At 41.7% G+C, this 22,329-nt stretch overlaps 7 protein-coding genes across 7 annotated transcripts; 5 read left to right on the top strand and 2 right to left on the bottom strand.

Moving 5' to 3' along the window:
- Nucleotides 1-6,987: 6,987 nt before the first annotated feature.
- On the top strand, nucleotides 6,988-7,583 carry LOC118437606 (monocarboxylate transporter 12-like). The gene is made up of 2 exons (XM_035856775.1): nucleotides 6,988-7,268; nucleotides 7,411-7,583. Exons 1-2 carry the CDS (start codon nucleotides 7,040-7,042, stop codon nucleotides 7,581-7,583), a joined length of 402 nt encoding a protein of 133 aa, XP_035712668.1. The 5' UTR covers nucleotides 6,988-7,039.
- Nucleotides 7,584-8,044: 461 nt separating this feature from the next.
- Nucleotides 8,045-9,560, top strand: LOC110856034. The gene is made up of 5 exons (XM_035856774.1): nucleotides 8,045-8,650; nucleotides 8,728-8,859; nucleotides 8,927-9,045; nucleotides 9,127-9,238; nucleotides 9,321-9,560. Exons 2-5 carry the CDS (start codon nucleotides 8,788-8,790, stop codon nucleotides 9,558-9,560), a joined length of 543 nt encoding a protein of 180 aa, XP_035712667.1. The 5' UTR covers nucleotides 8,045-8,650; nucleotides 8,728-8,787.
- A 1,990-nt stretch (nucleotides 9,561-11,550) lies between these two features.
- LOC118437605 lies at nucleotides 11,551-12,450 on the top strand. The gene is made up of 2 exons (XM_035856773.1): nucleotides 11,551-11,890; nucleotides 12,017-12,450. The coding sequence occupies exons 1-2, from the start codon at nucleotides 11,551-11,553 to the stop codon at nucleotides 12,448-12,450; spliced, it is 774 nt and encodes a 257-aa protein (XP_035712666.1).
- An 85-nt stretch (nucleotides 12,451-12,535) lies between these two features.
- LOC118437576 lies at nucleotides 12,536-13,568 on the top strand. Its single transcript, XM_035856725.1, has 2 exons — nucleotides 12,536-12,734; nucleotides 12,808-13,568. The coding sequence occupies exons 1-2, from the start codon at nucleotides 12,563-12,565 to the stop codon at nucleotides 13,134-13,136; spliced, it is 501 nt and encodes a 166-aa protein (XP_035712618.1). The 5' UTR covers nucleotides 12,536-12,562; the 3' UTR covers nucleotides 13,137-13,568.
- An 892-nt stretch (nucleotides 13,569-14,460) lies between these two features.
- Nucleotides 14,461-18,306, bottom strand: LOC110856033. Its single transcript, XM_022104474.1, has 2 exons — nucleotides 15,571-18,306; nucleotides 14,461-14,949 (listed from the first exon to the last, which is right to left on the bottom strand). The coding sequence occupies exons 1-2, from the start codon at nucleotides 18,304-18,306 to the stop codon at nucleotides 14,461-14,463; spliced, it is 3,225 nt and encodes a 1,074-aa protein (XP_021960166.1).
- A 462-nt stretch (nucleotides 18,307-18,768) lies between these two features.
- LOC110856031 lies at nucleotides 18,769-19,944 on the bottom strand. Its single transcript, XM_022104473.1, has one exon. It carries the CDS (start codon nucleotides 19,942-19,944, stop codon nucleotides 18,769-18,771), a length of 1,176 nt encoding a protein of 391 aa, XP_021960165.1.
- A 337-nt stretch (nucleotides 19,945-20,281) lies between these two features.
- LOC118437604 (acyl-CoA Delta(11) desaturase-like) lies at nucleotides 20,282-21,595 on the top strand. Its single transcript, XM_035856771.1, has 7 exons — nucleotides 20,282-20,307; nucleotides 20,827-20,964; nucleotides 21,024-21,062; nucleotides 21,135-21,143; nucleotides 21,224-21,281; nucleotides 21,361-21,409; nucleotides 21,471-21,595. Exons 1-7 carry the CDS (start codon nucleotides 20,282-20,284, stop codon nucleotides 21,593-21,595), a joined length of 444 nt encoding a protein of 147 aa, XP_035712664.1.
- The last annotated feature ends 734 nt before the right edge of the window (nucleotides 21,596-22,329 follow it).

Here is a 22,329-nt window from a genome sequence, read left to right as displayed (position 1 = left end):
CTTCTTCATTTCCGTTTGTGTACACTTCCCGCTCCTCTCTATACTGTTCGACATCAACTATAATTTGTAAACAAAAAATATTCAAGTTTTGTACTATCCATGCATCTATCCATTAATTATAATAACAAATTACCAAAAGGAGGTATGGTCATTATTGAAATAGGGACTTCCAGGATATTGAGGGTAGGGCAGGTTTGATTTCCACTGGGGTTAAAGAATATATGGATGGCCAATTCTAAATTATGCGTCGCCTTGATTCGAAGAGTGGTTAGGGTGGAAAATTTTTCTGCATAGTTCACTCCTAATTCCACTGGACCTTCAACAACAAAAGTTGGGACCACTTCTGCCATGTTTACTTCAAGCTCCTTCAACACTGGACAAGATGGGATAGGCCTAATAATGCGTTGGTCTTCGTCAAAGTATTCGTATACAACCAATGATTCAAGTGTTTGGGCATTTTTGGTGATGAGTTCGTACGAGTCACAATGATTTACTGCTAATCTGGTGAAATTCTGTGGAAACTCCTTCAAAAATCGGTTACCAGAATCCAAATCAAATGCAGTCAGATTTGGGAGAAGCTGATTTCTGGATCCATCTGAATTCTTAAGAGCTTCCAGGACACTACATTTATCGGAAAACCGTGATCCCAAATCTCCAACCTTGATTTCTTTGATTTGAGGAGAACCGATAAAGATTGACCTCAGAAACCTTTCTCCAATGTCCATATCTACCTGGCTGTCGAGTAGTTTAGGGATACACAATTTTGTCAATTTAGGAAATCCAATGTCGGTGTCGAGAAAAAACAAGCCTTTGACGGTACGCTTTCCTTCCCCAATCGAATTAAAGATTAGATGGATTTCTTCCAAGTCTGGTGAAAACTTTTTCAAAATAATCTTGACAAACTCCATGTCTTGTGGCACTTTGATCGCAAAATCGAGATAGAGTCGTCTTGGTTTGAGAAATGAATTTTTGAGCGAATTACAAACTTGATTAAAGTAGGGTCCTACAACATGGCGTCCATATATTTCAAAGTCTGCATCCCAGATCAGCTTGACGTGCACGGTTTGGATATTGGCCAGCCGATGAAATTCTTCTAATCTTGCCAGCCTCATCAATGTGATCTCGTTTTTGCCACACCGAATATTCAACCTGAGGGCTGCTCTTCTTGTCAATTCCAAAGTTGATACGTGGTTCCAAACCTTGTCCACTGTTCGCAATGATTTAATGTCTGATATTGTTAGATATTTGCAGATTTCTCTCATTACCTGTTGGTTAAATATAAATTGTTACTTGCATTATAGTAAATCACACCAATTTGAACAAAGTTGCCTCACCAGTTCATCAATTTTTATTAGGCCTGGCAGACTGCAATATAATAAAGATCAAAAAGTAAAATCAATGTGGTGAATCACAATCGAAAACATTGATAAACAATGTCTTACGCAGAAGGAGGTGAGGGATCGGGTGACTTTGGCTCTTGCAAAATTACTTTAGTCTCTTTCCAGTTGACAGGTGGGGTTGCAGTGGAAGCAGCCTGGAATCAACCAGTCTTTAAAAGTTGTACCTATTAAATCTTAATTTTTGCCGTATCTTCTTTTTAAATAATTTTTAAATATTTTTTTTCAAATAATTTTTTTTCAACACGTTATCTTCTTGATGACATTTAAAACTTGTTAAAAACAACTTTCAAGCGACTAAAAATCATTCATTCTAAACCATTCTAAACCCTCAAAAAAAATACGCGAGTCTGATAATTATTTATTCCCAAATAAAACACATTCGTTATTTTTCTTTGGATTAAATTTTATTTTTACCTGTTTGTGAGACATGATGACGGTGGATTTAATCGTAATGTTGTAATGTAAGCCTTTAACCAAACTAAAAAAAATGTAGCCAAACGGTAAAACGGAAATGTGTTATCCAAAATCAATGATCACGACGGGTGAGCGCCTTTCAGCTGACAACCTCAGTATAATGGTTTTAGCACAATGTGAAATGTTAAAAATTTTTTGACTTTGTAATCAATCACCCAGTCCTGTGAATGGAAATTTCGTCGTCCAGTGATGAGTGAATATGAATTCAAAGTATTCAGTGATGTTTGACGTTAATTCCCGATGGATGTGAGGTTGGTATATAAACAACAAGGCGCAGTTGAGCGCCACGGACGGCTTTGGGGTGATTGCATGGAATATGAAATAAACTAGGGGAAGAGGAACGACTCATGCAATGTATTGGAGTGAAGCTTATGGAAGAGCTCAGCAGCCAACCAGCGGAGCTTAATATTATTTTGTTCTTCCTGCAAATGGGCGGCTTTAACAGATCGGCCAAATAACTGTGTGCAGTTTCAGCATGAGAAAAAGCTGATGCAATTCAATCACCACCACATGGTTTCCTTTGCGTGGCAAAGAAAAATACAGTTCCAGTCCGATCGATTTTTAGCCAGCTTAAATTTCTTCAATTAATTATTTAAAAAAGTTACTTGCAATTAAACAGTGTACCCCTCGGCAGTACATGGTAAGTACACATATCTATTTGCACATTAAATTATATAATACACATGCACACGTACTGTAAACATTACTTGAGCAATTTTTTTTTAATTAAGACAATACATTGGGTTAATATTTTCCAGCCTCCACGTGTCCCTGCCTTCAAATGAAGTGACCCAGCCGTGGGGGTCACCACCACCAAGGACACTGAAAATAACCTGTTGTAAATATCCAAGGTGTGCTAAAACAGAACATAAAAATCCGGAAGCTCAGTTTTATCAATTTCCATCCCAGCCAGACAGGTCAGGCGTGTTAATAAATTAAATGGAAAATAATTTTGGCATTCTAATAAAGAATATTAAGTTGCAATATTTTCTATCGCTTCGATTCAAGAAGTGGTGTGAGTATTTGGATCTCGATTGTCAAAATGTTCCCCCCGTCTCCATGATTTGCGACCTACATTTTAAGGATGATCAGTTTAACAATTCTAAGAAGACTAAAACCATCCGCCCTTCCATCAAGATTTTTTGTGTCGCAGGAGCAATTATTAACAGTTTCTACACCCAGTGAAATTATCCGACCTAGTCCCAGTATTAAATTCATCCCTATTTTACCAAAAGAAGTAACATCAATTGCCGTGTCACCGCCGTCGTTGGACGTGTCGCAGCCGGAAATTAGTGGAAGCTTCGAGTCGCCTTGCTCCGCATCGTCATCCGTATCTAGTCCTCGACCTCAATCCAACATTTCGTCACCTGAAACCAGTCCAAGTTCAACCACGGACAACAAAAAAAGGATTCGCCAACTGCAACAGAAACTTCGTCCACCGAGGGTAAAAGTTCAGCCAGAAAGGATTATGGAAAGTCTGAATGAAGTTATGAATGATGCATACAGGACCAGTAGTATTAACGGGCAAAGGCGCCCCACAGGATTGATTTGGAAGTAGCCCAAAACTATTTTTATTGAATTTAACTGCAAATCCAGACATTCCTTGTATTGCTCGGTTTGTGAATGTCATGTCCATATATATTTTACTATTTCTGAAATAAACGTACGAAATGAGTGAAAATCTTTTTCTTTTTACAATCTCCAGATATGTATAAAATTAATTATATTTAAAGTATCTGCGACTAAATGTCCCACTAATCTCGAGTCATTTCGGTTAAACTGCTGGCAGCAAGCGGGTCGCTTTTGCACAATCAAATTGATGTTTCTCAGAGCTACATATTGCACCTAAAAATAATTCGAGAAGAATAATTAATATGTTGATATGTCTTTGTTTGTAATACAACTCAATTCTTTCATAAATGGCCCAAATGATTACCTCTGGTTCTGAAGACAACAATATACCAAACAACATTAATTCTTTAAGAAACTTTTCCAACCATGCACGTTGTGGCGACGGTGATGACGACGATAAGCCACGTTCCGGCGGCTGTGGCACGTCTTGCGACGGCGGAGACACGCCGGGTGTGACCAAACGGGAAGGTTTGACCTCTTGCATTCAGACGTCTTTATGTGTCTCAGTATTTCCAATTAATTAATTCAGCAAGAACGCAATTCCAATAGCATTTTATGCATTTGTCATGTTGATAGTAATTACAAAAACCACTAGGGTAATTATTTTTACAAATTTAATTGTAGTGAGAAATGTAAACACAAATTTTATGCAAGAGAGCAAGCATATGGTGAACTGATTTGGAGCGGAGGAGTACATAAAGCATGGTGGTGGCTGGCTGCCAAAAAACTGAAGCAAAGTGGTGACGGGGGTATAGAGTAGAAAAATATATTATGCATAAATGGCAAGACGTTTGGTATAGAATAGGAAAAATATATTATGCATAAATTGCAATAATTTCGTATGTAGAATCTATATTATAAGCTAGAAATGTCTGTCGAAGGAATTTGTCCTAAACGGAAGTCAAAGTGGGGAAAGTAAAGTTTTGAATTGGTCGAAAATTCAAAAATTTTAAGTTGAAACAAAATTATTGTTCACTTAAAACCGCTCCCAAATATCCACTCCCTTATAATCAACATCAGACAACCACCATCACTATCTGATAATCAGCCATGATAACCACTCTCAGATAACAGTCAGTGCAATGCATACCGCTACACCAACAGTTCCGTGCAGTGTGCACATGTTTGCACTACACAAGATTGACGTGTCGAGTCTTGAACTGTTTGTTTAGTGTGCACATGTTTGCACTAAACAAGATTTACGTGTCGTCTCATAAAATGTTTGTTTAGTGTGCACATGTTTGCACTAAACAAGATTGAAGTGTCGAGTCTTGAACTGTTTGTTTAGTGTGCACATGTTTGCACTAAACAAGATTGTGGTGTCGTATCATAAACTGTTTGTTTAGTGTGCACATGTTTGCACTAAATAAAATTATAGTGTCATGTCAGCACAGGGTCGACGAGTTGTATTGCGTCGTCACGCCGACGATTGTGCTGTGCGCAAAGCTGACACAGTTCGTCTGCGGTTGGATGTCTGGTAGTGGTTATCTGGGAATAGGGGTATGGCGATGGTTCGTTTTGGATGGTTATCTTGAATCGTTAACGTGGCATTGTATCACGTGTTTTTTGTTTGAATTGTTGTGTCTCAACTTTCCCTTCCTCCATGTATTCAAATGGCGATTTTGAAAAATGTTCACCGCCTTTCGTTTTTAACAATATGAAGATATTAATGCACCTAAAAATCGGTAATTTTTAGGCTTACATAGTTAGGAGATAAAAATTTTGATTTTTTTCTTCAATGAGGAAATATTTAAATTTTATTGATTATTTTTCATCTATTTTATATTTATCTTCTTGTTGAAGAAAAACATCAAAATTTTTATCTCCTAACTATGTAAGCCTAAAAATTACCGATTTTTAGGTGCATTAATATCTTCATATTGTTAAAAACGAAAGACGGTGAACATTTTCAAAAAGTAATGTGGTGGAATTGTGCACAATCCCATTTTATTTCCTTGGTAATCAAATAAATTCTCGCCCGGCGGGAGACGGGCTTATATGCTAGTAGAAAAATATTTTCAACTACGCAGCTTTAATTACTCAACTCATATATCGATTTCCGTCATGTTCGGATTTATTGACTTGACTTTCACGCGGCATAAAGGAATTAAATTAGTTTTTTGCACTATTTACCCACGCCACTGAATATACCAATTGATGCAAGTCAAATTTGGCTACATAAGGTAGGATGTCTGTACGCTAACTGACTAACGAGGCCTTAATTATGAAGTTTAAAATTTGGTGTTAAACATCTATATTATAAGCTGGAAATGTCTGTCGGCAACGAAAGTGAAATTGCAAAAATTTGCAACTACGACCAAATTCAATCCATTCTCTTTTTACATCTTAAAATTACATTTTGAATTCTAACCAAATATGATAACCGTTTCAGCAAATGACAACCAGTGGACAAATGTGAAAAAGATGGAATAAACGCTCACCCGACAGGAGAAGGGCTTATTCGCTAGTGTTATATATATTTGTCTCAATTTTATGACATAACTTTAATCGTGACATCCGCTGGGAGCATTTCAAAAAGCGCTCGAAAAGGGTTGTAGAGATAAAAATTAGGAAAAGTTTGGCGAAAACCGTTTTCAAAAATATTGACCCGCCTTTAAGCTAAAACTCGCAGAAAGCCCTGTTTTTTCAAATTTGAGCACCTCCCACTCCGCGAGAGGGTGGAGTAAAAACACCGGACTTGGACCGTGGACCCGGATAAATCAGCTCTACAAACGCTGAGAATGTTATCCAAATAAAAATTGTGCGGGTGTGAAGTGACTTTGGTTTTCATTCTCAAAACTAGAAAGTTTTTTATAAAAATAGGTTTACCTACCTTTTAACCGATTTCCAAAATGTCTCTGGAGGAAAGGATGAGGACAAATTGCCTGGTCAGCTTTGCTGTAATTTGATACATTTTTATTAAATTATTACCAAAATCAGGAAAATCGGCACATTTTTAATCATTTCTCCGCTCTGGGAATTTATTTTAAAATTATGAACGACAAATTTATAGTCAGTGAGGTCATTAATTAAATGGTGATGAGTTTTTTGACTAATTTTTAAAGAGTTGCAGTTTTTATGAGAGATTCTTAAAATTGACAACGCCTCTCTCAAAAAAGGTGTCAAAATCTGGAGTGTATATTTTTTTTAAAAATTTGAAACCACCTGCTCTACAAATTTGTGGTTAATATTTTGATAAATGCATAAAATACAGCAATAAAACTTACCTGGATCAATTAGGCACTTTTTGGCAAATTTATAAAATTTTGATGAGATTGCAATATGGCACAAAACAAGCAATTGTTATATGGAGAGAGAGAGAGAGAAAGCAAGAGGAGAAAAATGAGACTCCAGTTTGGAGCCAACCATGATTTTGTTAACTTTATTGTTTTTGTCCGAATATTCTGGTTACAGCGATTATTTTTTAAATCTTTATAAGATTAGAAGTTGGTCGTCATAATTATTATTGGCCCAACTTAACTTTCTGCTTGTCTAGTTGGGTGGTTGTTGCTGTAGTCTTTTTCATAAATCTGATGGCTGACGGGGTCACATTTTCCTACGGCGTGTTCCTCCCCATAATCCAGAAGGAGTTTGGGACGTCGAAAAGCACGACGACGACCTGGGCTGGCAGTCTTTTGGCGTCGATGCCCTTGCTGTCAGGCCCCATCGCGTCCACCCTCACGGATCGCTATGGTTGTAGGAATTGCACCATTGTGGGTGGAATTCTGGCTACGCTGGGATTTATCTTGTCGTATTATGCCAGTAAGTTCTGATTTATTTACATGATGATTGATTACAAGTTAATTGACATTTTAATACCCAATTTGTCGAATTTTATACACATTTAAAAGTCAATTATTATTAGTAATTAATTAATTAACTAACTCTTGCTTTGCAATTGCAGTTTCAATTCACATGCTCATTTTGGCGTTCGGAGTGATCACGGGATTTGGTTTGTCGCTGTGCTACGTGGCGGCGGTTGTGATAGTGGCCTATTATTTTGATAAGAGACGCTCACTCGCGCCGGGCCTGTCCATGTGTGGCGGTGGGATTGGAACTTTTATGTTTGGCCCCTGAATTCCTATCTCATTGGTGAGTCCGGAAGTAGAGAATATTAATTACTAATTAATTAATTAATAGATGATTTTCGTGATTTGCAGAAGCGACCAGCTGGAGAGTGACCTTGTTGGTGGACGCCGGGTGTTTTTATTTAGCCTTTGCTTCTGTGCTATCCTCATGAAAGACTTGGAATGGAGCAAGAAGAGTAGTCGAAAGAGGGAAAAGGTTCTCCAGAATGAGCACGACCTTAATACTCAGACTCAACTAAAGTAGGTTGATAACCTTTATTGATTACTAACATAATTTGAAGATATCTTAATCATCCTAATCTTTGCTGACCTAGCCTGAATGGAGCAGGGGGTGGAATGTACTCCATCCCTGAAGGAGGAGGAGGAGGAGGAACTGCCTTGATTGGACTCTAGAAATCTGAAAGACTTTGCAATTCTGCAGTTTGTATCCCACATTTGTCCGTGAAGCGGAGCAGCTTTGTCTCAAGAACAACAACAGCGCGTCCCACTACGTCAAAAATGGAGGAGGAGGAGGAAAAGGGATTCGCTACTATTCGAATAATTATGCCGGAGGTTTCACCTCTGGAGGTGGTCCTATCCTCGTTCCGGCCCCTGTCCCACCTCGTGCAGAGAACAATGATCTCAGTAATGAAGACAAAAGTGAGAGTGGTGGGCAAGACAGCGTCGACGACGAAGGGGGCCAAGCTATCATAAAAGACGACAAGATGATGATGATGATGGAGGAAAACGAAAGCGACTCGCCCCTCCTCGTCGTCGCCGTCGCGAACAATAACAATAATTCCAATAACTACGGGAGGTCAAGAAGTCAGCCAATAACTTGTGTGACTTTCACCACCACAACAATCTCAATTCTCATCTCCAACAAATGAATACAAAACCATTCAGCAATAATCAGAGTAGTAATAAGACTAATGGCAAAGGAGAAGTGACGTCGTCGCCGTCGCCATCACCAAACAATGAGAAGAATGGCGTAAACAGCAGTTGTAACGGAGGAGCAGGAAACATGAGCACATTGGAGAAGCAGGGGATGAGAAACAATCTTGTGCAGCATACGAGGTATGTATGTGGGTCCAGGTTTAGTGAATAATTAGCTAATTGATTGATTAATTATTTTAATAATGACTAATGACTAGGAATTGGAGGAATCATCGCAATTCGTTAACGTATCAGTGTTGAATTTGAAGAGAAGCCGAATGCGCCCCTTCCGACCTGCGACCTCATGTCCGGATATCATTTCGGTAGCCACAGCGGATGATAATACGCCCGTGAGTTATTTATTATTCGGGTTAATTTAGTCGAGGAGAATTATTGAGTGATTGTAATTGATTTTAGGAGTGGAAAGCCGCCCTGCAGGATATTTACGTCTGGATGCAAGAAATCTTTGCCCTGGATCACTTGAAAAATACTAGATTCGTTTTGTTCATCATGTCGAATTTTCTCTTGTACATGTGGTAAGTAAATTGTGGTGGGTGGAGAGTGCGCCAAGTAAAATTGGGATAAGTACTTATGCACATTTCCTCTTTGCCTCCCAGGTATGAGATCCCATTGACCTTTCTTGCCGACACTGCCACGGGCTTGGGCTACTCGGAAGGAGAAGGAGCCATGTTGGGAAGTACGATCGGACTTTTAACCGTTTTCGGAAATGTAAAGAAATTTAATCCGTTAAATTAGGAAATTAAGTATTAATTATTATTATTCAACTTTTATTTGTGATTTCGTTTTGCAGATAATTTTGGGGTATTTGGGGGACAAGAAGTGGGCAAATTCCGTGACGATTTATGGCTTGTGTATTTCCATTTGTGGCATCGTGACTGGCCTGATGCCCTGCCTCTTTGGAAAGTTGTTCAGCATGGGGCTCACCTACTACTTCCTCGTCTTGCTCTGCGGAGTCTTTGGCTTGATGATTGCGGCAAATTACTCACTCACACCCGTCATCGTTCTTCAAGTAACGAGAGAAAAATCATAGCCAGACGTAATTAATTAGTGAAAGTGAATGATAACTAATAATTACCTGCTTAACGTTTAGGTCGTCAGTTTGGAAAAGTTTACCCCCGCGTACGGTCTCCTCCTACTCGTGCAAGGGATCGGAAACTGATCGGACCACCCATCGCTGGTATTTTACATTCATTTCTGCATAAATTTGACTAGAATTTGTGACTGGAGCTAACCCCTTATTTCTCCGTTAAGGCCTCCTGTACGACTACACGGGAAAGTACGCCTGGTCATTTTGGATCGCTGGGGGTGGAATCTTCATCTCCAACTTTTTCATTCCCCGCCCTAATCTATCAACGCCATCAAGCCCGGTACGAAGAGTCGACTTGGGACATTTCCGCCAGTCGCAGCAGTGGACGCAGCAGCAGCAGCAGTTGTGAAGAAGGACGGGTTCAGATCATGGCGATCGTGGTCTCTGACGCCACCACACCCGCCGCACGGACATTCATCCTGCAGTACAAGGAGGCAGGAGCAGGTGTGATAAATAATGGCACGGCAGAGACGAAGATAAGCAATAACAATTCGTCGTGATAATGTAGAGCCAAATATTTGATAATTTGTACTAATCGTACGAACGTATATGTAAAAGGAGTGACATGAAATAAAATTCAATATCGTCGAGATTTATGTGACATTGTTAAATTGTGTGCTTATCATTAGCAAAATAATCAATAAGAAACTGCTTTCTCTTGAATCGAATGCATATTTATTAGTCGCATCAAGATGATAAGCTAGATGGGTTATCTTTTATATGGAGAAAGTGAGTGGGTAGCGAGTGAGTGAGTCTCAACCTGCCTCTCGCCACCCGCCTGACTTTGACTACAACACGAGGACAAAGTTTCTCCTCTATTGTCGTCAACTAAAAGTGAAAAGTGAAAATTGCCATCTGGATTTTTCAGTCATCATTAATTTAATTTACTTGGCGTGATTATCCATTTCTAAACGAAAGCAACGTCGTCCTGAGTGAGGGCCGAGCCACACCACCCACCAATCACCAAAGTTGGAAAAGACCAAGACCAGGTAAGAAAGTTGATTTTGGTATATTGTTTGGTTTTGTGTCATATTTATTGTTAAAATCTTAGCGTAAATATTCGGTCTTGCGGTGATACAAAGCCATCAATTCCTGTAACAATGATGAGGCTTTTAAATAAATATATTTTTTAAAAGATATGCCCAGAGGTCTTATTTTTCACTTTTAGCAGCGCCTTATCTAAGCAAACTTTTTCTAAATTATTTTGCAGTCTTTCTTTCACCGTTTTGAGGATGACTTCAAGCCGTGGAGCGATGACCTCACCTACGCCCTGCTCCACACAAGAATTATGTCTCTACTGCGATGCCCTGTGCACCTCGGCGTCCTCCGCACACTCGCCCAGCATCAAGCACGCGACGATGAAAATATTCGGAGATCTTCACGTCTCCGCCACAGACTTTCGCTACGTCGAGAACGTAGGAGGACTCACCTTTTGCGACCGGTGTGCCCTGGTTGTGCGGGAGGTGAGCGGACTAATCCAACAGGTAAGTGTGCAGTTAATTAATTAATTAAGCATCAACTGCTGAGGAGATGCTGACTATTATTTTTCAATGTTGGGATAGATTAAAAAATCTAAAATTCTGCTCCAGTCGAAGGTCGAGCTTTTGGGTAGTTTTGTCCGTGATGGAGCGAGTGACAGTTTGACGAAAAAGTCACTGCCAGTTTCGAGCAGCAGTCGCACCGCGGCGAAGAGGAATGTCGTCTGGGAGAAGTTTAGGGAACCCGTCATTCGGAGTAAGAAGGCCATCAGATAACTAATTGTCTAGTTTTTTTTCTTGTGAAAATGCTCATGCAAGTTTTACTAAAAATCTGCCACGTCTTCTCTTCCAGGATACAACTTGGGTCTTCTCCCCAATTTCTGTGTGCATATAAAATTGGAAAATTACGACCACCTCCTTCCCCCCGGATGTGGCCGTACCGGACGGTTGAAACGATGTCGAAACGTGTCTCGGAGTCAAAATTTAACGCTTCCGATGAGCAAGAGACCTCGTCGAGAGTTGTCTGCTACTACTGGGAAAGTGACATCGTTGCCGAAGAAGAGGCGTCCGAGGATAAGACGAAAAGGGCGAGAAAACCACTGACTGTGAAGTCCAAGAAGGGCGCAAAAGCCGCCAGTCCGCCCTCATCACCCAAGAAGGTGTCACTCTGGAAGATTAAATCAAAGGCTGCCATCGCACCGCTACCCGCCAAACGGAAGGCCGTCAAAAGGAAGCAAGCCGTGGTGGTCGAGCCGAAAGGAGCTGCTAGTAATGCCAAAAAGGATAAATTAACGCGTAAGAAATATTTTATTGTTTTTGAGAGAGGTAAAACAGCTTACAAATATAGATGACAATTTTTGTGGGAAATATTTAGTACAAATTTTGAAAATGTTTCAAAACTAATATTGAATTGGATTCCAGAGTTATCCGTGCAACCGGTGGTCTTGATTGATAGAGTAAAAGTAGAAGACCAAATGAAGAAGAAGAAGCAGCCCTCCTCGAAAAAGTCTACCCCTGGAGGAGCATCTTTGAAAAAACAGTCTCCCAAGAAGAAGAACGATTCTTCATCGCCAGCCGCGAAGGTTGATATGAAGGTCAAGCCCCGGAATTGGTTGTCGGAATACGTCCCTACGCAAAGGACGGCTGGAGAGAAAAAGTTGAGCTACATGAACCAGTGCGACGACGACGACGAAGCGGAGGGAGCTACCAGTTCGTCTGTTTCTTCTTCTTCCTTGGAAACGCTCTTCACCCCTGTATTCTGGAAGAAAGTTCAAGTGAAGAAGCAGCCGAATTTGGAACCAAATTCTCCAGTCAAGGTGCCTATATTTTATTTTTTACTCGAAGCCGAATTTTAATTTCCTTTGATTCATCTATTTATTATGAGCTATATAAATATTTATGCACATTTATGTTGAAAAGATGGGATCAGAGAAGGATTCCACGGGTCACAAGAGATCTTTCCTCGCCATGACGGACGACGACGATGACGATGAAGATGATGATGATGACCTCATTGCCGTGGATGATGTCAAACCACTCGAGGATGAGGAAGACGAGGTGCAGGAATGTGAGGGTTCAGAATATGAAGATGACCTCATCAGCCGGGGACCGCGGGTAGAAGAAGATGAACACAATTTCGGTGGGTGCTAGAAATTTTGTGCCAAGTTTCCCCTAAAAAATTGTCCACATTTTACTCAAATTTTCCTCTACAGCGCAACTAATGGATGGTGTGCAAAGCTGGATTGATTTAATTCCCCCCACTTCAGAGCCGGAAAAGCTCTACACTTTGCTGCAGGACGTTTCCGATGAGATTTCTCCGATCCCTTACGACATTGGGATCATCCATTTGAAACCTCCCGTTCGTCTCGATGCCGTCATCCCGTCTAATCTTGTTGCTGCATTGACAAACGCCGTCAAAATCAAACCAAAAGATGACGACGATGATGACGACGACGTGCAGATAATCACTTATCGTACTAATCAGTCCTCACCGGCGGCGGCGGCGGCGACGGCAACGGCGACTAATCCTAATAAGGAATAGGTGGTGCTATGCGTGTCATAATGGGTCCCGAAATTTCTATTTTTAATTAAATCTTATTCATGAAATCTCAGCCAAACTACTGAACAAATGAGGGAACAATGAAACCAAAAATAGATTAGTCACTCAGTTCCAACCATTCCAGAAGAAGTTTAGGGTTAACCCTATTCGTTAATTATTATTATTAATTAATTAATTATAACTATTCCTATTAGTTAATGAATTTGTTGCATACGCGAGTTTTTCCACGAGTGGAAAATTAAGAGAGAAGGTTCCAATTTGTTAAAATTTTTCAGTAATTTCTTCATCCCCGGCCTGTGTAGTATTTACATACAAAGAGAGAATTAATCATGGTCAAATACTGAAATTCTTGTCAATCGGTATAAGTTGTAATACTAAATGTTAATTTGTAAGTAGGTTAATTAATTAAATTTATCCTTTATATAAATGGTGATGGGTTTTTTTTGAATCTTACTCTTGATTTCTTATTGTTTCTGTACAAAAAACTAATATAAATGTGATCATTTATAAAAGTCTAAAAATTTGTTATAAGTGCGTATGAAATTTAATTATTACTTAAGCTTGCGAGACAATATTAATGATCTGAAATGCTGCATAAATTTCACCAATGTTTCTATCCATCTAAATGCGGGGAGGATGGCGGCGAAGGTGGCGACTTGGGCGCAGGTTTTGGTGAGCAGGAGGTGCGCAATGTAGCCGGGGTCGGGAAAGGAGGGGAGGATGGCGCGGAAGAGGGATTTTTCCCCAGCCGTCCAGACCACCTCCTCCGCCACCTCGGGGGGAGGAGGAAATTCGGACTTTATTAGGAAACAGGCCGGGTTTTGGCAGAAGAATGGAGCAGGAGTGGTCGAGGACTGAGGTCGACGAGTGTTGAGGTCAATGTGGTCGTCACCATCTGGAAAATTTTGAGAAAAGATGCTATGAAAAGATGAGACGAGAACTGAGATTGGGCACCAGAGTGGGAATTTGAGACGAACTGTGCAACCTGGGAAATTGAGACAGTTTAAGGATCTGAGGAAAGTTGAGAAACTTGAGACTTTTTGGAATTTGCCACAAATTACAATTTTTGCAAAGAATAGTTTGTGAAATTTGTAATTCTTTTTCTCGAGTGTGCCAAATACTTTTACTCATTGTAAGACAATTGTTTATGTATCATAGGAAATTGAGACACTTTTAAGGATCTGGAAAAAGTTGAAACTTTTAGGACTTTGAGACGCGTAAAAGTGATGTGAAAGATTTTGGATAAAGTTCACATCCACAAAATAAGTTGTAAATGTAACTTTGTTTAAACAATGCAACCAGATTTTCAGTGTGGGTGTGGACCACTTACTGTGCCCTCTGGGATCGTACTGGTAGCACCGCCGGCAGAACAAGTACTGAAAGGCGTGCATGGACGCCTCTCGCGGCAATCCTTCGCATGTGGACCATCAATGTTCGGAATCGCGTAGGTTGCAGGGTCCTGTTCGCGCCGTGCTGGTGGAGGTGACCCCATATTTCTCGCTGCTACAATATTTTTCGCCAGGATGGATTTGTACCGGGCAGCGAGGTCTGGTCCCGTCCCATTTCCGGGCAGCGTGGCAGCGATCGAGGTGAAAATGAGGGGACTCGGTTGCGACGAGTTTGTGTCAAATTTGGGGATTTGTTCCAACTCTTGGACCAAAAGGAGGAGGATGTGGTCGTCGAGGCGAGAGGGCGTGGATGGAGGCGCAGAAGACGTCGAAACGGTCGTGGGGAGTGGCGGAGATACAAGACTCGCCGTCGTCGTGGATCGATTCGTCAAATCGTGCAAATTCCCCTGCAAAATTATCACGTTACAAAGTTCTACAAAATTTGGAGGAGATTTTCATAAGGTTATCTAAAATTTAATATTCGTGTTCCCTAAATTGGGGTAATTTTTTTTAAACTTTCCAGAAACGGAACTGTTTGCGTAATTTAATAAAAACTAGCGTATAAGCCCGTCTCCCGCCGGGCAAGCGTTTAACCACGCAATGAATTTTTTATTCTGAAACGCTCTGATGTTGACGGAAGTGAAATAAATTTACAGCACTTCGAAAATTAAAGATTAAAAAGAAATCTTCAAACAAATTTTCATGCTATGCTGTTTATGCGGGGCAATAAAGAATGCGTCACAATATTATGTATGAATTTTGAAAATTGAAATTCGTAAATTGTCCGGTTTATTGTTTGAGTAAATTCATTAAAACAGTACAGAAATTGAATAATAACTAGATATCTAACCTAACACCTCCTTATAAACAACATTTCTGGTAAATACTTTGTCAACACCTCTAACTAACTTCCCTTGTTTTACGCCATCCACAATTACAACCTTCACGTCACAGGAACGACGAACTCTTGAAAAAGCGACGTAAAGTTGGCCATGGCTAAAAACGGGTTCGGGTAAATAAATTCCAACCAAATCCATTGTCTGGCCTTGAGACTTGTTGATGGTCACAGCAAATGCAAGATTCACAGGAAATTGCCGCCGTCGGAGGACAAACGGTATTTCAGGGTTTATAGGGGCTAGTTGAATCCTTGGGATAAATACTGAATGGCCGGCGGCAGAACCAGTTAAGACTTGGGCAGTGATTAAGTTCACTTGCAGTTTTGTTACAATGAGGCGAGTGCCATTGCATAGCCCACGCTTGGTGTTTAGATTCCTCAATAACATGATTACAGCACCAACTTTGAGTCGTAAGATATGAGGTGGCGAAGGGTGGAGGCCATTCAAAAATTCCGTCGGATAAAAAACCGCGACTTGTTCTGTCCCATCTTCAATGGAGTCCACACTTAGATATGACGCTTCCTCGCCTTCTAGGATATCCAAAACTTCCCGATTGATCTTATGGGCATCCTCATTTTTGGGACACAGTATTGCACGGTTGGGCACATTCATGACGTCCTCAAAAGTCCCTAGTTTTTCACCAAAGATTTCTTGGACGATGGACTTGTCAGCAATCATTGCCAGAGGAATTTCCACAAAATCGTCGGGAAGATTGTCCGAGTTGAGTAGCTCGCCATTTCCCAACTTCAGCAGCCATTCGCTATATTCGGGGTCAACGGACCTAACATTCTGGACCAAGGTCAGCTTAGCAAATTTATCCCAGTAATTGCTGAATTTAATGGAACTTTCGACAATTGCTGATCTTGATCCTTTGAGCACCACTGGAAGTGTTTGTCGAAAATCGCCACCAAGCAGCAAGACTTTTCCACCGAAAGGAATATCCTTCGTCGTGATTTCTTTAAGAAGGCGATCTATAGATGATAATGCGTGCCTGGGAGCCATGGTCCACTCGTCCCAAATTAACAAATCTGATGCTTTTATTTGTCTAGCATCAGCAGAGGTAAGACGCACTGAGTTCTCTACCAGTGGGACTGGCAGCTTATATTGAGTGATAAGTTCGCCATTTGGTAAGAGATTCGCAGCAATGCCAGTGGAAGCTGTTGAAACAACGATCTTGTTCTCCCCTCGCAATGTGCTGATCAAAGTCTTATACAAATAAGTTTTTCCACTCCCACCGGGTCCATCAATAAAGTAGCATTTTGATTTCTCTGTAGGGTCAACTATGGAGGCACAAATTAACTCGAAAGCAGCAAGTTGTTCAGCATTTAAATTACGGGACATTTCTAACCCAAGTAACTCTTGCTCCAAAGGATTAAAGTTGGTGATGGGTGCCCCTAAGCCGACTGGTCTTGGTTTCGGGAGGCCAAAGTCATTACAGAATTTTCCATGAATAGCGAGGGTCTCTTGGATGTCTCGTAGTGCCAGGTTCATACAATGCTGACAGTCTTCTGGGTGGCGGTGACCAAAATCATCTTCCATCAATGAGACTTTGTACTTTTCCCAGAGAGAAACAATATTCATTGGACAGGCAAAAATGCATATTAGGGCAAACAACTGGCGCAATTGATATGGCATTCCAGATATCACCGCATCGTCCAAGGTTTCTTCCCATATTTCGTCACTATCTAATAATCCCAGAGCAGCAGCGGCTTGTTGAAAGTTATCGTGGATGGTTCCATTGATTGTTCTTAAATCCTCAAATGACGTAACACCCTTCTTGTGGAGGAGAAGCATTCGTAGGCAATAACGCTCGGTTTCTGAGAAGCTGACTGTATATATGCGGCCTATGGTTTTTTCACCACGGCGGTTCCTCCTTTTTCTCCAGATTTTCTGCTTTATTGTGTTATCCTCCTGGGCCGCCAAGTTTTCAAAGATGTAATGCTCTGGGACTTCAAAATAGAATAAATTCCTTGCGTCCGAGTCAATCTGGTTCAACTTAAACCAAGCCGTGAGAGTGGTGTCTGTAGCGGCGGCGTTCCTAACAGCAGATGGTATACTGTCTTTTTGAAAAACAATCATCTGCTCGTTAGGGAGATGGACTTGCAGTCTGGAAACGGTGTGTGTTTGCTGGTGCATTCGGTACCCGAACAACCGCCACGCAGCTTCTGGAGGACTGATATATCTAGCATCAAGAAAGGACTTCACTTCATCGTGTTGATTAGCATTCTCACGAATCTCAACATTTGCACAGTCATGCCCTTTGTACACGTACTTGAATAAATATTTTACACTTTTAATTGTAGCACAAACTTCGATGTTGATGTGGCAGTTGTATTTAAGCAGCAGAAAAGGATTATAAGGCACGACCCATTGGTTGTTGATCGATTTTTGTCCCACCGTTGCGGTGACCCCATTTTCCCTTCTTCTGTATCTCGGGTAGCCTCCAATACTGGCGATGGTTTCAGCTGAGAAATCCTTAGGGAAGTCCTTTGTGCAATTATTCCCATCCATGCATGGACTATTCATGTTTTGGGTCCCGCAAGGGCCGTGAATCATATGGTGGGTAACCATAGAATGAAGTTTTGGATGGGACACTGGATCTGGAATTTCCGCGCAGACCAACTTGTCAATTTTATCATCAGTCGAAGGTTTATCCTCTTGCCTCAAAATTATTAAAATGTGAGCGTGGGGAAGGCCCCGTTTTTGAAATTCGATGACGTGAATTTTTGCCTTTTGCTTCCCAAGAACATGGCGCTTTCCGATATCATCCAACAGCTCATTCAATTTGATATGGAACACTCGAGAAACCAAGTCCGGGCGGTTTACGCCCGTTGATTGGGCTCCAGATTTTCTTGGATTTCTTTCCATTTCGGATTGCATGTCATTGTAACGAAAAGGTCGGGTTTTCCGTATCGTCGAACTATGGCCATTGCATCTTGACAATGCTGCTGCATGTTTCTAGGGCTGCCTTGAAAGGATGATGGTAAAATGATAGCTTTCCCCGGGTAAATTCCACCTGCATCAGATTGGAGATAATCAGCCAGACACTTGTACGTTTCGGCTCTCAGTTTCGATTGATTCATCTTGATGAAATTAAGGCGATTTCCTTCCGTCTTGATATAAGCGTCCACGAAATACTGCTGCGTAAGCTTCCCAGCGCTTAGGAACGGATTGAATGAATTCCGGACAGCAAAACGATAGCCGTAGTATTCCATTTGAGACACTCTTTTATTGTTGCCGCTGATGTGCTTCAGCTCAGGCGACCAACCTGGATCTCCGAATGGATGCAGAAGAGGATACATCATGGCGTCCAATAGGGGGTCTAAGACACTAATCCTCCTTGTGGATGGGGCTGAAGGATTGGAGGGATCTTTTCTCAGATGAATTAAGTGGAGGCTCACCATCATCACCTTGGAATACAATGGCTACTTCATTGGCTCTTGGAGCATTATAACGTATGATATCTCTTTCCTTTGTCTGGACGATGGCCATAAAGAGAAGGCTTTTTGGTTGGTTTTGTTGTCTGGCCTCCTCTTCCGCTTCAATCTCAACTTCATGTAACATTTTTGTCGCTTTTGCAAAAGGATTATTCAAAGCCATGAAACTGCTTAACTCTTTCATTAACTCAGGGGAACATTTGGAATTTTCGGTTAGCGACAAACGCTGTTCAGCAGCAAGGCCGGAATCCAAGATGTAAAGTTGGGCAAACTTCCGTGGTTGTCCTTCTTCAGGATGTAGTGTACCCGCACGATGATAAATTTGCCCATGAATCCTGAAGCAGTATGGGCCATGACCAGGGGGACTTGTTAGGTTAGCACCGACGGATGCAAAAGCAAGGGAGCTGTTGAATGACCGGATGTACTCCATGAAGTTCTTACTCTTTTCATGTTGACCTTTCATTAAAGTTTCCAGGAGGTCAGTTGTTCTAACTGGGGGCAGGCCGACTTTTCCTTTCTGACAACACTTGGTGAAGGACGTGTCGTTGGAAGTGACCTCTCCCGGAAAATTTCGGGAGCTGCAGGAGGCACAAATTATACTCATTTTCCCACAGTAATGCTCATCAATTGAAATCTCGTCCAAGCTGTCCAGGGATTGTATTTCAGGTGGGTCAGCATTCTCTTGACTTAATCGAACCTGTCTGAGCCGGTCAGCAATCTTTGCCTTTCTTGCGGCTTCTACTTGTTCGGTCTCTGCAGCTCGATTTTGTTGGGCCCTGATCCTATCCGACCTGCGCCTTCGTTCTGTTGCATTTAGCGACTCGCCAGCTCTGTGAATTCTGGACCGTTCAGTTGAAGACAACGGCATTCGACGACAATCCCGAACCTCCATGTCTGCAAATAAATACACGCATAGAATAGTCGCTGGAATCACCTGTCGGTTGACCTCATCTTTTTTACGGGATTTTCGCAGTCGATCTGCTGCTCTTAGTTTTTCCATATCTTCGACGGACAGTGATGCTCTGTGCTTCCTCCCCCGAGATGTCGAAGTTGAAGGGACAGACTCCATTGTCGGACAAGCAGTAGTAACAAAAATAAATTCGTAGTTCGCGTTCAAGCCTGAATTAAGTGTCTCTCCTGGTGAATTGCGGGTCCTTGGTCTCTGATATATCAACCCCGGGGCGACGTAGGGCGACAAAGAGCGATGCAAACAAAATACATCAAACATGTGCACACTAAACACAAACAGTCTATGACCCGACATGGCGAACTTGTTTAGTGCAAACATGTGCACACTAAACACAAACAGTCTATGACCCGACATGACGATCTTGTTTAGTGCAAACATGTGCAGACTAAACACAAACAGTCTATGACCCGACATGGCGATCTTGTTTAGTGCAAACATGTGGGCACTGCACGGAATTGCTAGGTATGCATTCCACTGGCTGTTATCTGGGAGTGGTTATCGGACAGTGGTTATCTGACTGGTTATCTGACAGTGGTTATCTGACTGGTTATCTTGGGGTGGTTATCTGGGAGAGGTTATCTTGGGGTGCTTATCCGGGAGCGGCACTCTGGTGGTGGACTAATGGGGATATTTCTCTGGGAGTGGTTATCTGGGGGTGGTTTTCAGACGGCGATTGTCTGGAGTTGATTATCCTGTTTGGTTATTTGGGAGTGGTTGTAAATCAAGAATAATTTTGTTTTAAATTAAAATTTTTGAATTTTCGCGCCATTCGAAACTTAACTTCCTCCACTTTCACTTCCGTTGTGGAAAATTACTTTCACTTCCGTTGCAGACAAACATTTCCAGCTTATAATATAGATAACCAACTTTATAATTATCAAAACACAGAAATATTTAACAACATTTCCAGACAAGGTATGTACATAGGGAAACACTTATTGAGGTCATGATTTTTTGATTAAACTGTGCCCTTTTTGTCAGGTACTACTGGCCGCTGTTGGTTCTGAGCATGTACATTGTTCCGATCTGGATATTTCATAGCGTCTTTGGCTCGTTGGGGGCGTGCGAGTTGGTCTGCGTCAACTACGCCATGTACATCTCCACCCTCCACATCACATGGTAATCCATTTCTATTGCAATATTGAGATTCTGTATTAAAATTTGCATCAATTTCAAAGGCTCGTCAACTCTGCGGCACACCTCTGGGGATCAAAATCGTGAGTGATTTATATAAAGAAAAATGTTTCTTTTAGAGCTAAATAATTCATTTAAAAATCCTGTTTCGACAGGTACGACAAGTAAGCTCCCTCCACAATGCTAATTCCGACTTATTTCCTACCCAGGCATCCTTATTTGACCCTTTCTTATCTTCTTTAAGGGGTATTTACGCCTCCGAGAACGGTCTCGTCGCCCTTCTGGCCGTGGGGGAGGGATGGGTAACAAGCCATTCTTAAGAGTAAACTTATCAACATTTAGCCAATTTAATGACTCTTATCATTCTGATAACCCCGAAAGCATAACTACAACCACGTGTATCCTCAAGATTACAAGGCGGCCGAGTTGGGTGAGCCCTTTACACGATAACCTTTGACCTTTAGTGATTTTGACCTTATTTTGGCTTCCAGGTGCATACGGACGCAACTGGTCGGCCCTCTTCATCGACACGTTTGCAGCGCTGGGGATGGCGTACGACCTCAAAACCGTGGCACCCCACGTCGTCAGACAAAAAACGTGCTCAAAATTTGCATAATTTGTAACCATTGTGATGGGTTACTTTATATGGGTGGGGATCACAGTGGGGTGTCACCGGTACTGGTCACACCGCACCTTCAATGCCAAACTCCCTCTCCAAATATTTCTCGCCGTGGCGCAAACGGCGGCCGGCCAGGCATGCAAATTAGTAATCAACTTTATGATAATTAAGTACATAATCACGTGGTCCTGTTTAACGAATAGCACAGCATTTTCAAATGGTCCAAGGACCACCGGCTGCACCACAAGTACACCGAGACGGCCGCGGACCCCTACAACTCGCGGCGTGGGTTCTGGTTCGCGCACATGGGGTGGCTCTTCGTCAGAGAAGATCCCGCCGTCAGGGAGAGGGAGCACTGTCTCGACTTCTCTGACCTCGACAATGACCCCATCGTCAGGTTCCAGTCAAGGTCAGGAGAAGGTCACTCAGGTCACAAGCTGTTGTTACACCTTTTTTTTTACATATTTCACACACTACCGCGTCCTCGAGTTCCTGACCGTTTTTGCTGTCCCGATTTGGACGCTGATGTACCTTTTTCCCACGATGAGCCTGCTCGACGCCCTCGCCGTCAACTCGTTTCGCTACATGACGACGCTTCACTTTACATGGCTCGTCAACTCTGCTGCGCATCTTTATGGATACAAAAAATATGATACGTACGTCTCCATTTTGTTCTTTTGTCGAAACGGGGTGCAATGTAGTGCGGATTTCATGTAGTCGTTTTAATATAA

The sequence above is a fragment of the Folsomia candida genome, unplaced genomic scaffold (genome assembly GCF_002217175.1).
Source record: "Folsomia candida strain VU population unplaced genomic scaffold, ASM221717v1 Fcan01_Sc014, whole genome shotgun sequence".
Lineage (NCBI taxonomy): Eukaryota > Metazoa > Arthropoda > Collembola > Entomobryomorpha > Isotomidae > Folsomia > Folsomia candida.
The sequence above is the reverse complement of the archived record's forward strand: the minus strand, read 5'-3'. Positions and strand labels throughout refer to the sequence as shown.

Coding starts and splice junctions, on each gene's coding strand:
- LOC118437606 (XM_035856775.1), top strand. CDS start 7,040: ATGGCTGACGGGGTCACATTTTCCTACGGCGTGTTCCTCCCCATAATC. Junction 7,269..7,410: donor TATCTTGTCGTATTATGCCA/GTAAGTTCTGAT, acceptor TTGCAATTGCAG/TTTCAATTCACATGCTCATT.
- LOC110856034 (XM_035856774.1), top strand. CDS start 8,788: ATGCGCCCCTTCCGACCTGCGACCTCATGTCCGGATATCATTTCGGTA. Junction 9,046..9,126: donor AATTTTCTCTTGTACATGTG/GTAAGTAAATTG, acceptor TTTGCCTCCCAG/GTATGAGATCCCATTGACCT. Junction 9,239..9,320: donor TTTTAACCGTTTTCGGAAAT/GTAAAGAAATTT, acceptor TTCGTTTTGCAG/ATAATTTTGGGGTATTTGGG.
- LOC118437605 (XM_035856773.1), top strand. CDS start 11,551: ATGTCGAAACGTGTCTCGGAGTCAAAATTTAACGCTTCCGATGAGCAA. Junction 11,891..12,016: donor CAAAAAGGATAAATTAACGC/GTAAGAAATATT, acceptor ATTGGATTCCAG/AGTTATCCGTGCAACCGGTG.
- LOC118437576 (XM_035856725.1), top strand. CDS start 12,563: ATGACGGACGACGACGATGACGATGAAGATGATGATGATGACCTCATT. Junction 12,735..12,807: donor AGAAGATGAACACAATTTCG/GTGGGTGCTAGA, acceptor TTTCCTCTACAG/CGCAACTAATGGATGGTGTG.
- LOC110856033 (XM_022104474.1), bottom strand. CDS start 18,306: ATGGAAAGAAATCCAAGAAAATCTGGAGCCCAATCAACGGGCGTAAAC. Junction 14,950..15,570: donor AAGGCCAGACAATGGATTTG/GTTGGAATTTAT, acceptor ATAATTTTGCAG/GGGAATTTGCACGATTTGAC.
- LOC110856031 (XM_022104473.1), bottom strand. CDS start 19,944: ATGGAGTCTGTCCCTTCAACTTCGACATCTCGGGGGAGGAAGCACAGA.
- LOC118437604 (XM_035856771.1), top strand. CDS start 20,282: ATGTGGGCACTGCACGGAATTGCTAG. Junction 21,282..21,360: donor TGGCCGTGGGGGAGGGATGG/GTAACAAGCCAT, acceptor TAACCCCGAAAG/CATAACTACAACCACGTGTA. Junction 21,410..21,470: donor TTACAAGGCGGCCGAGTTGG/GTGAGCCCTTTA, acceptor TTTGGCTTCCAG/GTGCATACGGACGCAACTGG.